The following is a 16,580-nucleotide window of genomic DNA, read 5'->3' as shown; positions in this document are numbered from 1 at the left end:
AAAAGTTGTTTTATCGGTTGGGAACTCCAAAGTTAATGTCTTAATAAACATTTAATAATAAGGTCGAGCGAATTAAAAACGTCGAGAGGTACCGTCGAACATAGTAATAAAAAACATCAAATAGAACAGTCGTAAACATTAAACATGTCGTACGATATATATAGATATCTATTTACTCGGGTACGTATAAACGGATTACATGGACCTTAGAGGTTGTGTGAATGACCATAGTCGTAGTGAAGTGGTAGCCCCTTTTCCGATAAAAAGTACCCCTTTTCTGACAGAAAGCCCATTTTCTTCATCTGAAATAACCTAACGCAACCATCATTCGAATCAAGAATTGAAAACAGTTAAGTAGAGAAATATGTCGAACAATTCGATGTACATAACAAGTCATTTCGTAGTAAAAATAATAAAGAATAGAAAGGAAAATAAGAAAGGATCATCGTAAAACGACCGAGTAGTCCTACATATATAAATAATCATCGTTTCTTTTTAAGTTTTCCCCCCTTACGATATCACATGTTGTTTATGAATATTATTTAACTCGACGATATCGTATAAAAAACACATGAGTTTGTTTTTACGTAATAAAAAGGTCGGGTACGATGGATATAAACTCATTTATTTTAATAAAACTTACTCGGAAACAATCTATTAAACCATTTGTCGACTCATATGATAAATCGTTAACTTAATCGAATAACCTAATTAAATAAACATGTCGACTTAGTCGAATAATTAAACCGATGGAAGCTTTCATATTATAATAACTTTAAGTAGAAGTCGATTAATAAATTCGACATCGGTCAACTGATGTTAAATGGAAACCGACTAATAAACTTACAATAGTTGTAATATCGTACGATAAACTCAACCTCCAACTATTAAACCTATTATTTTCAAATTAAATCGGCAACTTTAACTCATAATGAAACTATAAGTCATACGACGGACCTATTTAATCTCGCTTGGTTTTGTCTCTTCTCTCAATCTCTTCAGATCCTTTGCTTCTCATCCACTTCTCATCTTTCATCCTTCATCGTCAACCTCACTTCCACTTCGACTGTCATCTACTTCACTTCTACTTTAACTATCATCCACTTTCTTCATCGTTCTCCTCCTCGCTCACTTTTGTCTATCGACGTCTTATTCATCCACTAATGGACGTCTCCTGTTTGTCGACAACTCTTCATCGCCATCATCGCCCACTTATCGGCATCTCGTTCACATCTCCTACTCTCAAACAACCCACCACGGATTTCCGCCTCAGGGGTGGCTTCGTCGTCGATATTTAGGTATGTTCTCCCCTCCCCTCTCTCGCGTTTAGATTAATCTCATCGTCGGTTACTATCATGGGTACCATTTTATTAACTTGTTCGTTTGGTACGTTTAGTATCCTCCCTTTCGACAGCTGGGCTGCCTTCTCACGCCTTCGACTCTATTCTACTCCGATTCGTCCATTCTACCACTCCTCGTCGCTCGACTGCCCCTTAATTCTTCTATTCTACTCCCATTCCTCGACTCTTACGACCTTGATTCGTCTATCCCCGGGCGATCAAGAGCACAAGGAACCCACAGCAGACGACGTCCGCGCCGCCGAGTCGAACGCCCTGCTCAACTCGATCGTACGGTACGCCTCAAGCGTACGAGGAACCCGTCCGTACTGGAAAGGTCGTCACCAGAACTTTGAATCGTTCTGCGACGCCTTGGGTGCGCCGTCCTTGTTTCTAACGTTCACCGCAGCCGATCTGCAATGGCACGACCTGCAAAAACGTATGCCTACCTACGAAGCGTGGAAGCAAGCCGACGAGAAGGGAAAGTTGCGAATCGCCAAGGAAAATCATCGTCTCCGTCCGCACATCATCGCATACTGGTTCAAAATTCGTTTGCGGAATTCATGAAGCACGTCATCAGCCCCAAATTTCGCGTTGTAGACTATTGGAACCGGTTCGAATGGCAAACTTGAGACGCTATCCACAATCACAGGTTCATCTGGTACGAAGGAGCGCCCAAGTTTGATCCGGAAGACGAACGATCTCACCGGGAGTTTACGTCGTTCTAGTCGAACCACGTTTCCGCCGTGCAGCCCGATCGTTTCCGAGAGAAGGGACCCGATCCACTAGTCTTACCTCCCAACGAGCGTAACACGTCGTTTGAGTTTTTGTCTCGGCTCCTGGCTCGTTGCCAGACCCACGCCTGCAGTTTATCGTATTGTTTTCGTTTGAAAGCAGGCGCAAAGAAAGACGAAACCACTCGTAATGGCGAACCGAAATTTAGTTACCGACGCTACCTAATCCGTCTTGTATCGTCTCGCCGCCGTCGGTACCTTGCTAAAGGATATGTCATGTCGGTTTTATTATCCTCGAATCCTTCGCGACGACGCCGCGGTAGATAAGTCGCAGAATAAACGATACGAGACGTTCTTGGCCTTTCAAAATCGTACGAGGAGCTAGTATCGGAAGTCTTGCCGGGTATCAGCGATCGTTCTCCTACCTTGTCGTTGGTGTCTCGTCTACTCAATAAACTCGTCGCCGAACACGACCTCTCCGCGCAAGAGTCCTGTGTCGTCTTCCCCTTCAGCAGTCGTCTAGGGAATCTTTATACTTGGATTGTCGTCCTTTCGAGCAGCAACCTCGTCCGTTCGTCGCCCAGGGTGGTCACATCAACCAGGGCGTCTCGCGTCAGAAGGTACATGGAGAGACCCGAGATCGCTTCGCTCGACGACGTTACCTACTTTGAGTGGTTGTCCTTGTATTTGTGGACGTAGCAACCACCTAGTCACCACCCGCGAGCTTCGCCTAGGGTTCTGTCGTATTTTCCAAAATACAAGTACGCCACGCAGAGGGAAGATTGGTGTCGCGTCAAGATGTTGCTGCACCACCCGTTTCGTCGCTCCTGGGACGACGTCAATGTGGTAGAAGGTATTCGTTACGACACGTACCGAGAAGCGTACGAGGCTTGTGGGCGACACCACCCGCCGCGCGACCACGGCTACTATACCTTACCGGTAGCCGAGGAGGACGAACCCGAGGAGTGCGACGTGGACGACATGAATCCCGGCTTGGGCGACACCTGGCTTGGGTGTTAAAGACAGTACTCTTTACTGCGAAGATAATCTCTGTCTCAACATCTTCCTGCACTTCGAAATTGATATGAAGTTGACGTCGGCTGACTGCAATCGTCTATCTTATTATGTACCGACCAGAGGAAGCCTGGAGGCTCTCCGTGCCTATGGCGATAATGAAGACGGTAACTTAACCTACCTTCTGTACGACCCCAACACCCCAGAGGGCCAATCCCCTTCGCATGAGACGAGCTCGCCCCAGGTATCGAAGAGGTACAGCGTCGTAGAAGAGAGGAACTATCCGATACGGAATCCTCGCACGACGATCGCTCAGATACACCACCATCTTCTGGCGACTCGGATTCATAGGATGGGGAACCGGCCGTCGTCGCTCAACCCGGTGCACCAGCACCTACTAGAGACGAGCAGTTATCCCGTTCGGTATAACCGTACGCCGATCGCTTAGACACACCGCCATCGCCTGGTGACTCCGATTGGTGGGATGACGAATCCGTCATCGTCGCTTGACCAGACGATCGACCCGAAGGCCGACCCGACGACGGTGTTGTTGATCACTCCAATAACACGAGTTCTAGTTCGGGGATGGAATGACTTACCAAAGTCTCCGCGCAATTAAAAACGTCGTCTTTAGAACAGGATGACCTGAGAGAGGAGGGGATGGAACATCTTCACACGCTTTTCGAGCAAGTGAGCCGACCGGTGGAATCATACTGCCGAGAGGATTTAGAGTGGGGCAACGACGACGACAAGTTAGATATCTACATGGAATCGTTTGACAAGAAGATGTCCGACGTCGCCACAACGATAACAAACCTCATAAGCAACCAAGTCAAAGCCGTCAAATACACCAACCAGCGCATTGACAATCTATGCATCGACGCCGCGTCCCTACAACACACGGTGGAATCTCTAGGGCGCAAAGTAGAGTCGGCCGCGTCAAAGACGGCCCATAGATCCCTAGAGGAAGAAGTTGGTCGCTTAAAGACCCAAGTAAAATGCCTAGTCGAACGTCTAGGCGACATCTATACCGCAAACCCCAATACCACCCCCACCTTACCCACCATGCCTGTCATTAGCGACTCGTCTTCCGAATCCTCTATGGATTCCCACGACACGCCTCGTGGTACGACTAACCGGTTCTTCAACATGTTCGCCCCAGACGGACGACAAGATTCGAGAAAGCGTAGCAGCCCCTCGTCGGGCAACGAACTTAACAAACGCTAACGAAAATAAACTCACCGCTCTTCCCCCTTTCTCTACCATCATATCAAAATGATATGATACCATATCTCGTGTTTTATTTTCCGGTACTCGTTGTTTGATTTCGTTATCCATGGGAAGGATATCGTTGTAGTAGCCAGGATCATGGATTGGGACTGACATATTATTAAGGTAGGGCTAGGAGACTGTCTTGAGGTGGCACTGTATATAATAATATCGGTGGTGTATATACGTATTAAGGCTTCCTTTATAAATTATTAACTAGTATAATAGTTAATATATCGGGTATACAACTCACACAACGTATCCTTTACCACTTATAACGGTAAAAAAATTATTTTATGGCATTAAGACTCTTCCGCTACCGCCGCTTCCGATTAATTAAATATTTTTTTTTTTTTCATATTCTTCATATTCATATTCTTATTATTATTCCCGTTGTTTTTTTTTTTAAATTTTGATTTTAAAAAGAAGATCGTCGATTTGATGCTTATCTAAATACTGTAATATTAAACCGACGTGCGAGTGAAGAATAGAGTTAACGAGAACGATTATGCCAAGAAGAGAGGGGATGCTCAACGACTTGCTGAGGGATCTTTATCGCCTACCCCATACTTAGGGCCCAGACGATACCGAATGGTTCGACGACGACAAGATGAAGGCCTTGGCATCGTCCACCGTCGGCAAGAAGATGTCTGATATTCTCTTAAACGTCGTCGGTCAGCTATGGAAAGGCCTACAGCGGGCTATGGTCGACGCCAGGACCGACATCCAAGACGTCGACGAGTCTGAACAATAAGTTGGAAAAGGTCGTCGTCCACCGTACCCGCTCGTTCCTCGCCTCCGGCGGAGGTTCCGAACTCTTGCGCGAGAAGTCGGAGCCCAAGGATGACGTCGTTGTCGTTGTTTAGAAGTGAGTCGTCGACGCTATTAAAACCGACTTAGACAAGAAGATCGATGATCCCGTCATCGTTAAGACGCTCACTGCCAAGGAGGATTCTGCTAAGCTAACTGAGACGACGTCGACGAAGGGGAACCCTACCAATCTGGAGGACACGACGCTAGCGAAGGCGCCAAGACCATTCCCAAGGACGACGCCACCGCGGACGTACAGAAGCGAGTGGTCGACATCGTCATGCCGGACCTCGAAAAGACGATTGACGAGCCCGTGGCTTAAAAGGCCAAGGAAGTCGCCAAGTCAGACGCCTTTCAATAGAAAGTCGTGGCGCTAAAGACAACGAAGCCGACACCGAAGTCGATGAAGACCGACGACCGTATCTCCTCGCTGGCCACTTCGAGGAAAGCTAGCTTTTCGGAAAGAAAGGGCAAACCTAAGGGCAAGAAGCGCTCACGGGACGACGTTGAGGACGAAGATGTTGATGATGTAAGCGGCAAGCCTAAAGAAAGGCTGGTTCAAAAGTCGAAGTGACTTTAGTTATCGAAGGAGGTTTATATGGGAAGTCGTTAGTTATGACGGACGAAAGGATCGGTGAAACGACGTGGTGAAAAGGTTTTTAACACCGACGCTTATATAAATAGTGATCTAGATTGTACCTAGAACTAATTTACTACCCGTGTCGTTAGATACATCTTCCTTTACCGCCAGCGGTTTTTCTAAGGCTAAGGTTTCTGCGACGTGAGCAGCTTCCGCTTCGGACGGTAAGGGAAAGTTGAATAGAAGCCTATTCAAGACGACGACAATCTAGAACGAGAACATCGTGGAAAAACTAAGAAAGGAACAGTGTAAGAAAAATTTACTTGTATACCTTGGTAGATATCCAGGTAATTACATAGATTAAATGAGATTTCGCGGTTAAGACTGGGAGAGATCGAAGTGTCAAGAACGATCTCGCTAGAATGGCATGGGCAATTAGGACTGCCATTGCGCTAAAACCACCGAAGAGAAAATTGAGATGTTGTATCTTGGAAGATTACGTAATTCTGTACAACTTGGAAGCTACGTACGTAGTAGATTGATGATTTACGTTTACCCAAGTATCGGCTTTCTTTCGTTCCGATGACCGCCCAACAATTATTAGGTACTCCGAGTCACTGTAATTACCTAGTAACGCTGAGTCTACCTACAACGCTACCACCTCAATCAGCCAATCAATTGCCATCTAAGGTTCTCCCCATGTATACATATACATACCTAGGTACAGTTACCTTGCCTATCATATCGTCATGCACCACGCCGAAGTAACATCCACTTAATCATTTAACGTATTAACATTGATACAAAGAGTTAAGTAGGCAACTCTTTTCTTTCCCTTCCCTTTTGCTTTCAAGAAATTGACAGCGTTCTGACTTCTTCGCAAAGCAACTTTCAGATAGATGTTTCTAATTAGTCGCACCCCACGGTACGCACGTTGCGCTATTATCCAAACGAAACCGATATTTTCCTAATAAATATTCTCAACTATCCACACCTAGTTGACACCCACCGACCACTGACCACCCTCACGACCACCATCACCAATCCCATTTTGCGTACCTACGTCGACACAATAATCCCATGGTCGGAACCCGAGACGGAAGCCCTTTGGGCAAGATTTCTGTGTTCTGATCATCATAATATTATCTCGTAACTCACCGCCGACTTACCTCGATTCCTCTCGATCTCAGGTTAACTCCGTCTGGCCCGCCATGGAGCCTAATCCCGAATTCCCTAATACGATCGAGCGGCGGCGACAGTCCGCAGCAAAATCCGATGCTATACCTGAATCTTCCGCGCTTGGAGCTAGGCTTCCAGGCAACGACACCTCCGTCGATCCCGATACCTGTCGAATATGTAGGGGAGAGGGTACTACCGACGAGCCGCTTTTCTACCCTTGCAAATGCAGCGGCAGCATCAAATACGTTCATCAGGATTGCCTGATGGAATGGCTATCGCATTCACAGAAGAAACACTGCGAGCTTTGCAAGACACCGTTCCGATTCACCAAGCTATATTCGCCGGATATGCCGAAGCGCTTGCCCTTCCACATTTTCATCACCCATATGGCCAAATATCTGTTTCGAAATGTGCTAGTCTGGTTGAGAGCCCTCTTGGTCATCAGCGTATGGCTGGGTTGGCTCCCGTATCTCATGCGCTCGGTTTGGTCTTTCTTATTCTGGATTAGCGACGAAGGGTTTGGTCCTAACACACCCGGCTTCAACGTTCGTAACAACAGTTCATTGAACCGGGGTGATATATCTGCTTCTTTCTCCGTCACAGGCACTACCACGTGCTCTTCGACTCCTCTGCTACCTGCTACGACCACTGCTGCGAGCGTACGAGATCTCATCGAGAAAATCCCCCTGTCTAGCTTATTGAAGACTCTTTCGAGGCCTGTCAATGCCGCACCTTCATCGTGGCTTGCTACTTTGTTAGGTCTATCTACTACCACCGACAAACCATCCTCGATCGGCAAAGAATTTTTAAATGTGACGCATGTCAACCACGTTACCATCTCGCAGACCATTCATCGCCCGTCCTCTCTTCTAAGCGATGTTGCCATCTTGAAGAATTTCACACGGCATCCTACTATCAACCGGACCATTATTGCTATACTCGAAGGCCAGATTATCACTTTACTTGTTATTGTGTGTTTCATTTTGATTATTCTGGTTAGAGACTACGTGGTGCAGCAGCAGCCAGAAATAAACATGCGCGCCGCTTTTGCAGCGGCGGAAAACGAAGCGCCTCCCCTGGTTGGTCTCGTCAATGACCCCGTGCCACGCCATCCGCAGATTGAGGATAACGAGGATGGAGATTCGGATGACGAATCTGTCAGTTTTCGAGGTGACTTGGTAGGAGCACCTAACGGTGATCAGGAAGAGATGTACCACGCAAACCGTGCGCGAGATGCTATGGGCCCACAGGATCCTCGTCAAAGGCCCATCGCCGAATTTCGACGTCGTGCGACCAGAGTTGATGCCGAAACTAAACAAGACGAATGGCAAGAGAACCGCGGTCGTGCTACATTGCCGAGCCACGATGTTCGTGCTGCAGAATGGAGCGAAGGAACCGAGGCCGGTACGTCACGGCAAAGTTTCGTCGATGAAGCGCTTTCAAACAGTTTCGATCGGGTTAATAGTCTAGAAGATGGAGAGGCTACATCGCAGAGTACAGTCAAGGAATATCTGCGGATATATCGGGAAGCGGGCGGAGATCAAGATAAAATACTTCAGGTTATTCGAGACGAAGGGCTCGAAGACCGCATGCGATACTGGACCCGTGTTACGCAATCAATGGCGACTACTGGAAAGGCTGCCAGTAATACAGACGCTGGAGATGATGTTGGGGATTACACAGCAATCGCCCAACCCGAACGTCGCTCGAGCCAATCTCTTATTCGGTCGGATTCTTCTCGAGCCGAAAGGACAAGTAGCGACACATCAAGTTGGGCATGGGCGGAACATGATGATGGAGATGGTGTGGCTAGTCAGGGCTCTCGTGATAAGGGAAAGGGCAAGGAAATTCAGACTCTCCCAAACGAGAGCGATTCTTGGACGTCATGGGGAGGTGAATTTGGTGATGCCCCACCACATTCCCCTCTTAACGAGGATGATAAGATTTGCAGCGATGACGATAAAGAGGATGAGGATGTATCGTCTTCGCTCATGGCGGCCGTGACGAGACGCCGGGCTATTTCAGACGGCCCACAGCCCCCGACAAAAATCAATCCGCTCGCAAACAATAACTGGTCTTTCTCCAAATTACCCTCTGATACATCAGACGTATCCCCCGATGAGCCGTTAAGAGCGACTGATTCAAATTCTGCTACTTCGATTTTTCACCCTAGGCCACTAGTTGTAGATCCATACGAGCATACACATGATCCTAGGACATCAGAGCCGAGCGCCCCTAATAGCAACGTTGTTGGTAGTGAAGCTCAAGGTCTTGAATTCTCACAAACGGGCTTTAGCATTCCAGAGGATACAGAACGCGAGGTAGAGAGTGGGGTCATAGTGTATGGTCCAACACAAGATGGCCGCGTCGAGCATCCTGTCGGGATTAATGGGCAAGGTCACGACCATGAGCCTGCTGGTCCTGCGATTCGGCCTGCTGGTGGCATCGTCGGCCGCGTCGCTGATTTCATGTGGGGAAATGTCGAAATTGGTCCTGCAGACGACGTCGAACCCGAGGAGGCTGTTGACATTTTTGGCGACAATCAAAATGCTCCATTTTTCGAAAACGACCATGATATCGAAAGGGAAGATGATGGCGAGGTTAATATGGCCCCAGATGTCGTTGAAGCCGCCGTCGCAGCTGGCCTCGATCCCGAAGCTGTGGACGACGCTGAAGATTTTGAAGGAATTATGGAATTAATCGGAATGCGCGGCCCAGTTGCTGGTCTATTCCAAAACGCCATCTTCTGCGCCTTTCTCGTATCAATCTCCATATTTCTCTGCGTATTCCTCCCTTATAACATTGGTCGTGTGTCTGTCTGGATTATTGCGAATCCGACACGTCTACTCCGTATTGTCTTTGGCATCTCCAAGTTCGTACAGGATGGTGTTTTACTAGTTGTCGGCTACACTTCTACGGTCGCCTTTACCTTACTCGAATGGGCTCGGGTACTTCTTCGATTGGAGCAAGGGAAGCAATTGATGCACAGCCTAAAAATCGACACAAGACACGTTGCCGCGAGCGCCCTCGATCGTATTATGACTAGTTTCATGTCCGAGATGCCGTTAATCTCGGTCAGTGAGGTGCGTAACTTTTCAGTCATCAGCCATGAGGCTCTCTTGACGGTCAAGAGCGATATCCAATACGCTCTTTCATCCACGGGTCGCCTCATTGCATATCTCTTTGGTGGTAACTATTTGGCAAAATGGGACCAGGCTAAGTCTTTCATTACCATTTTGGCCCCTGCTGTGTTCCAGCTGCTTAAGTCTATTCCCGGCGTGGTTACCCAACCTGGATCGTGGATGTTGAATCTCAACCTTTCCGAAACATCATCGATGAATCCTAGTCTCGCCTACTGGGATGCGAATGATAGGACGTGGGCTATTATCGCCGGGTACGTTTCCGTGTCTGTCATCGCCGGGCTCTACCTTGCTCGAGGAATGCCTTTCTCCACGGGACAGACCGGCCAAGAGTGGGAGGCCTCGGCTATCGATGCGCTGAATCAGGCTAGTGGTGTGATGAAGGTAATCCTGATCATTAGCATAGAAATGCTCATATTTCCTTTGTATTGTGGTCTGTTATTGGACTTCGCCCTACTTCCGCTATTCGAGGGGACAGGCGTCCGATCTCGTCTACTATTCACCTACAATTACCCCCTCACCTCTATCTTCGTTCATTGGTTTGTTGGTACGGGTTACATGTTCCATTTCGCCTTGTTTGTTTCCATGTGCCGCAAGATCATGCGAAAGGGCGTTTTATGTAAGTCCTTTTTACGGTCTTATCTGTCAATTCTAACATGTTACAGACTTCATTCGTGATCCTGACGACCCCGAATTCCATCCTGTTCGTGATGTCCTCGAGAGGAATGTCACTACGCAGCTCCGTAAGATATTATTTTCGGCATTCGTCTACGGAGCACTCGTCGTGATTTGCCTCGGAGGCGTGGTGTGGGGCTTATCTCTCGCTCTGCCCAACGTCCTTCCTATTCATTATTCATCCAACGAACCTGTCCTGGAGTTTCCTATCGATCTCCTCTTCTATAACTTCTTGATGCCTCTCGCTGTGAGGTTTTTTAAACCCAGCGATGGCCTTCATGCTATGTATACGTGGTGGTTCCGTAAGTGCGCCAGGACTTTACGGCTAACATGGTTCCTCTTTGGGGAGCGGCGCGTAGATGAAGAGGGTGTGTTGGCTTTGGCTGCAAACTCCCCGTATCAAAACTTTCCTTGGTGGTATCGATTCTTCCTTGAAGTTGACGACCAAAATGAAGTTGGGCCGAAGACATGGAATGATGCGTTTAGAGGAGGCAAAGCGAAGCCTATTTCGAGGATTCCGGTTGATGAAATGGGTCAACTAGATGCGAGGAAGAAACATCTAGTCGAGTCTGGGCAGCTAATTCCTAATGGACGCTTCGTGCGATCTCCGGCATCGGATCAAGTCAAAATTCCAAAGGGTCAGTCGGTGTTCCTTGATGTATCGGAGCACGATATCAGGAAGGACGGTAAGCCAGATAGGCCAGAAACGGATCTCTATTCGGGCGATAACTACCAGTTCGTCTATGTACCTCCCTGGTTCCGCGCACGCGTCTTTCTGTTTATCTTCTTCATATGGATATTTGCGGCGATTACTGGAGTCGGTTTCACGATCGTGCCGCTGGTATTCGGTCGCCGGATGTTCAAAGTTCTCATCCCATCCCACATACGAACAAACGACATATACGCCTTCAGCATCGGGATATACATTCTAGGCTCTCTGGGTTATTTTGTCTTCCACTTAAGTTCTATGCTTGGGAAGCTGAGGGCCTGGGTAGTATCGACGGTGGACTCGATATTGGATCGTCACGCCATCCAGCGCGCTATTCAATTTGCCGTTCACACAAGCCGTTTGATGTACACTTACGTAGTTCTGCTCCTCGCCTTCCCACTCCTCATCACGCTTTTAGTCGAGCTTTACTTACTAATTCCATTACACACGTACATGTATCCCGTCGGGACGGAAACCGCTAAGCGGTTCGATGGCTTACGGGAAGGTCACACCATACGAGTTATACAGGCTTGGACTCTGGGTATATTGTACCTTAAGCTCGGTTCTCGAGCTTTGACATTATATGGCGGTAGACCTGCGCATGCCGTGCGAGCTGTCCTTCGTCGCGGCTGGCTAGAGCCCGATATTGGCGTTTTGACGCGCGCATTTGTCATCCCGGGGGCCATAGCGTCATTTATCATGATTGTTATGCCGCCGACCGTTGCGTGGGCCGTCTTACACCATGCTTTGGATATCGATGCAGGAATTTCCCACGAACAACGAGTCCTGATTTTCCGCCTTGCTTACCCAGCCATGGCACTGTTCTGGGTTGGGCTGCTTATGGCACGAAGAATTTATCGCATATTTGAAGGATGGCAAGTCCGAATAAGGGATGAAGCGTATCTTATGGGGGAACGACTTCATAATTTCGGCGGAGCAGCCTCCAAAATATCGAATTGGAGAGGTAGCACGAGGCTATGATAGTTGTTTTTTACCCTTGACATGCAAATACAGCGTATGACGTATTTAAACGTATTAGTATGAATCGATAGCAATAGACACTGTGGTGCCATTATCCCCCGGATGCGAACTGGAGATTCGGTGATATTCATCTGTCTCGTGAAACTGGGGATGGGGTTTGTCTCCATTATCCACACATGTGGGTGCTAATAATCCATTTATATGGCGTACACTGGATCTGAGAGATTACATGGTACTGTAATGTAATAGACCACTGTGGAACCATGAAAGCCCCAGTAATCTAGTAATCAAGTAATGCCCGTCCCCGATAAATTTTCCTAGATCGTGATCACTTTTTTTTCGGTGTTACTTTTCGGTACTCCTACTTGGGCAAACCGCGATCTCTGGTGGCTAGAAGCTCTTTATCCACTTCGCTCAGGCACGAGGTAAGGACCAAAAAGTGTGTATAATTCGATCGTCTAGACCAGGTTAGATTAATCCCTAGATAGAAAAATTCCATTAACAATTGAAACAGTCAGTGTAAAAGCCCAGTAATTTTCATGTAGAGACATAATCCGAGTATCATGTTTCTCATTCATTACTATTGTAGCTTACAAGTTTCTATGCCGTGGGTTCTGGGCAACGTTGCTTCGCAGATATAAGACTTGGTTTGTAGTAGGCCCAGAGCATCAGGTAGGTCGTGTAGGTATCTTTATATGCATGCACATGCCGGCAAGTATGAAATTGAATCGGAAATTTTTATGAACAATGGTTTATTCATTCATCAATGTAGCAGTAGGTATGGAATATACACCTATTCTACCAATCAAAGTCGACGGAACCTAAACCGCCCCGAAAATCTCGTGATGAGGAATTCCCTTAGCAGAGTGAGAAAAAAACCCTCAAAAGAACGCCCAATGGAATGTCGTTCCGACGTTTCAGTCCTGGGTGACAATGTGAGAAAGCCGCCGAGGTCGTGGGAAAATAAAGACACGAAGAGTCGCCCAACTTTCTCTGTCAACCAAGGATGCATTGTAATATCTTCCCATTGCTCTGCTGTGCTCCCAATACTACCTTTATATGTTCATATTTTTTTACGGTTAATATATATTATGTACAACTCTATCCCTCCAGTTACACGGCAGCAGCGGTATTCTCCTCTAATACACCTTAGTACTCCTCGATGACAACCTCCTACGGCTGCTGGTTCGAGGCAATGGTGTTCAGGTTCTGCAGGCGATGGTGAAGGTGATGGTGCGAAACGCCCTCCTCGCTTTCAACAGATTTCCGATGATGCTCGAGACTGCCCCGCCTGCTGGGGTTTCGGCTGGCCTGTCGGCTTTGGCGCCGACTCGCAGCCTGTTGTGCAGAGTAGTACGAATTGTGTCGCGAGGCAGACATGCGATCACCCGGACGCTTCTGCATAACTTCCCGGGTTGGCGCAGTGGGTGGACGAGATACTGTCGTTGCTGTCTGTGGCCGTGTGTTGCCTCCCGCGGTCGATGGGCGATGCGAGTGGATTTGGCTGAGGTGATGACCACCGACTTCAGCGGTGCCCTGGGCCAAGCTTTGGGCGAAGGGCGACCGCTTGCGCAGTACTGGCCCTTTCCAGTAGATGACGTACACGGCGATGACCAAAACGACCGAAATGCAAAACAGAATCGTCGACGCGTATTGGAGGTTCATATCTTTCTCCCGGCCGATGTTGGTGTAGAAGGGTGTCGCCGGGAGGGTAAGAACACCAGCCAAAAAGTCACGAGCCCAACCATTTCCACCAGTTGCCGAAGCCGAGTACGGTCCGTAGGCGCAAACCATGTAATCGATCGTGGCCATGTAGATGGCATAGTTGGCGATACCGATGATGCAAGTGCCGAACATGGAGCCGATCCAGTGTAGTGGGGGTCCGCTGCTCGTCCACGCGAAAATGATGAGACCGATCGGTAGGCAAGGCGCCAACCACAGCAAGAGCGACATACGGGATTCATATTGGGCATGTTCGTCTTCGGGATGTTTCTCGCGGCGGCGCTGGTTCCTCTTGAAAGCGGGTAGGAAAAGCAACCAGCCGATAACATAACCAAGACCAATGGGCAAGAAAGCGAGACCAACTTGCCAATTATTAAAATTCCATCCGCCTTTGCCGTAGACGAGGGCAAACGATTGAATCTGCATGAAGATCAAGGCATCCGAAAAACCAGAGAGGAGCGAGAGCGTGAGAACGATAGGCTCGGTAACGAACATGCGGAAAGGACGCAGCCACGTGAAGATGAGCTCCCTGAAGGTAAAGCGATTCCAGAAAGATTCGATCTCGTCGGGTCCGTAGATGTTAGGGTCCTCGCCCGACTTTCTTCGCTTCTTGGCAATTTTGTTCAACATAATCGTCGTGCGAGTCTCAGGGACCGTGAAGAAGTGAAGAATCTGTACCGCGCCGCCGAAGATCAATTGGATCCATATACACCACTTCCACGCTTGCTCGGGAGGTAGGATCTGGACGAATCCACCGACAATGGGGCCGAGAATCGATCCGCCGACCGAAGAGAAGACACTGTAATGAATTAGTTGGCATCGCAAGCTTACTATAACTAGAGCGAAGAACAGGACAGAATAGTGGCGAATAAAAGACTTACATGTAGGCTACGGCATATTGTTGCCTGTCGCTTTCAAACATGTCGGCAATCATACCGAGAGTTACACTTCCTCCGGCCGTCGAAAGACCACCGAGAGCACGGCCAGCGAGTAGACAACCGAAGTTGGGAGCTAGGACAACCGGGAGCGTAAATAGATTGGTAAGGAACAGAGAAGCCTGTAGAATTGGCTTGCGGCCAATTTCCTCCGACCAGGGAGCCCATAATTCGCAACCGAAAGCATATGTGATCAAGAAGATGGCAGCACCAACACGAGCGGCCTGCTCGCTGACGCCGAAATGACCCGAAATACCCTCGAGACCGTTCGAATACAGAGAGGTATTGAAGTTCATCGAGGTCTGGACAAGGAAGATGACGGTGAGAATCCACCACTTCTTCCACGTGGGAAAGGCAAAGCCTAGTTCGCTCTCACAATCTTCTTCCTTGATCTCGCGCTTGCCCGTCTCGGCCTTGACCTTCTCCTTCTCAGCCACCTTGGCGGCGATGGTTTGATCAACGGTTGGCCCCACCGCGGTGTGGCCACCATTGACGTGACCTACCGTCTCCTCGGAACTGTAGGTTGGACGCTCGTCATTAGGCCCGAACGTGGCGGGCCACTCTTTGGAAGCCCCCTCCATTGCTGGATTGGGAGAATGAAGGGCGTCGTATCGTAGTAGGCAAAACTTCAGCAGTAGGGTGGAATTACCGAGTCTTGCTAACTGGCGTACAACCAAGTATCTCTCTCAGAGAATTGGCCTAGCTAATACCGCCCAGGCTAGGAAGGGAGGGAACGAATACAAGAGAGTAGGGAAAGGGAGGGAACGAAGTAATAAACAAAAGCAAGATGGAGACGGAGACGGAGAGGTGGAGAGATTCCTTGGTATGCAGCCTCGGGGTGGGAGTTGGTATGATGATGTAAGTGGCTTAATTACTAGAACAGCGGGAGAGCATGAAGGTAGGTAGGAAGAAGGAGGGATAAGTAAACCCGAGACAAAAGGCTTATTAGGAGAAACAAGTCTACAGGGCAAACCAACATGCACGCCGGTCTGGGGATAGTCTCCAGTTTATATACATGAGATGATGGCGATGGTCTGGAGCTTATTAATGGGGACAGAAACCAAGAAAATACTAGAGGGACTTTAATAAGAACTAAGTCTATACTTTATGTACCTACCACCTTGACCACCTTGACCTAGTGAACCTTGTTCAAGAAAGAGGCGAGTGAGAAGAAAGCCAGAGGAGTGAGCGCGACCGAACCGCAGACAAAAAAAAAAGAAAAGTGGGAAGTCATCAGGACCCTCGGGGATGCCAGTCCAGTGACGATACCTGGAACCGTCAGCTTGTATCATACTTTAATGTAAGTAAAGTACGTACCTACATACACGTAGATACATATATATGTACATATATGTGCCTAAGAATTTACATACCTTATCGTGTACATACCTACATAAATAATACATAATCCATAATATCTAATACAACATCCCAGTTAATCGATCAATCCACACTTATACTTGGGGATGCTCTGATGTACGGAGTAATATGTAGA

The 16,580-nt window shown here is 48.1% G+C and overlaps 3 protein-coding genes across 3 annotated transcripts; 2 read left to right on the top strand and 1 right to left on the bottom strand.

The window, feature by feature from the left end:
- Positions 1–2,869: 2,869 nt before the first annotated feature.
- F4822DRAFT_432907 (uncharacterized protein) lies at positions 2,870–4,312 on the top strand (the record flags this gene model as incomplete). The annotated part of the gene is made up of 3 exons (XM_051461732.1): positions 2,870–3,084; positions 3,209–3,516; positions 3,720–4,312. The coding sequence occupies 3 exons, from the start codon at positions 2,870–2,872 to the stop codon at positions 4,310–4,312; spliced, it is 1,116 nt and encodes a 371-aa protein (XP_051310135.1).
- Positions 4,313–6,551: 2,239 nt separating this feature from the next.
- On the top strand, positions 6,552–12,702 carry F4822DRAFT_414869 (uncharacterized protein). Its single transcript, XM_051459184.1, has 2 exons — positions 6,552–10,682; positions 10,729–12,702. Exons 1-2 carry the CDS (start codon positions 6,956–6,958, stop codon positions 12,426–12,428), a joined length of 5,427 nt encoding a protein of 1,808 aa, XP_051310134.1. The 5' UTR covers positions 6,552–6,955; the 3' UTR covers positions 12,429–12,702.
- Positions 12,703–13,163: 461 nt separating this feature from the next.
- On the bottom strand, positions 13,164–16,302 carry F4822DRAFT_414868 (MFS general substrate transporter). The gene is made up of 2 exons (XM_051459183.1): positions 15,032–16,302; positions 13,164–14,949 (listed from the first exon to the last, which is right to left on the bottom strand). The coding sequence occupies exons 1-2, from the start codon at positions 15,664–15,666 to the stop codon at positions 13,602–13,604; spliced, it is 1,983 nt and encodes a 660-aa protein (XP_051310133.1). The 5' UTR covers positions 15,667–16,302; the 3' UTR covers positions 13,164–13,601.
- Between the last annotated feature and the right edge of the window lie 278 nt (positions 16,303–16,580).

This window comes from Hypoxylon trugodes (genome assembly GCF_022578975.1).
Source record: "Hypoxylon trugodes strain CBS 135444 unplaced genomic scaffold F4822scaffold_9, whole genome shotgun sequence".
Lineage (NCBI taxonomy): Eukaryota > Fungi > Ascomycota > Sordariomycetes > Xylariales > Hypoxylaceae > Hypoxylon > Hypoxylon trugodes.
This window is presented reverse-complemented; position numbering and strand designations above follow the sequence as displayed.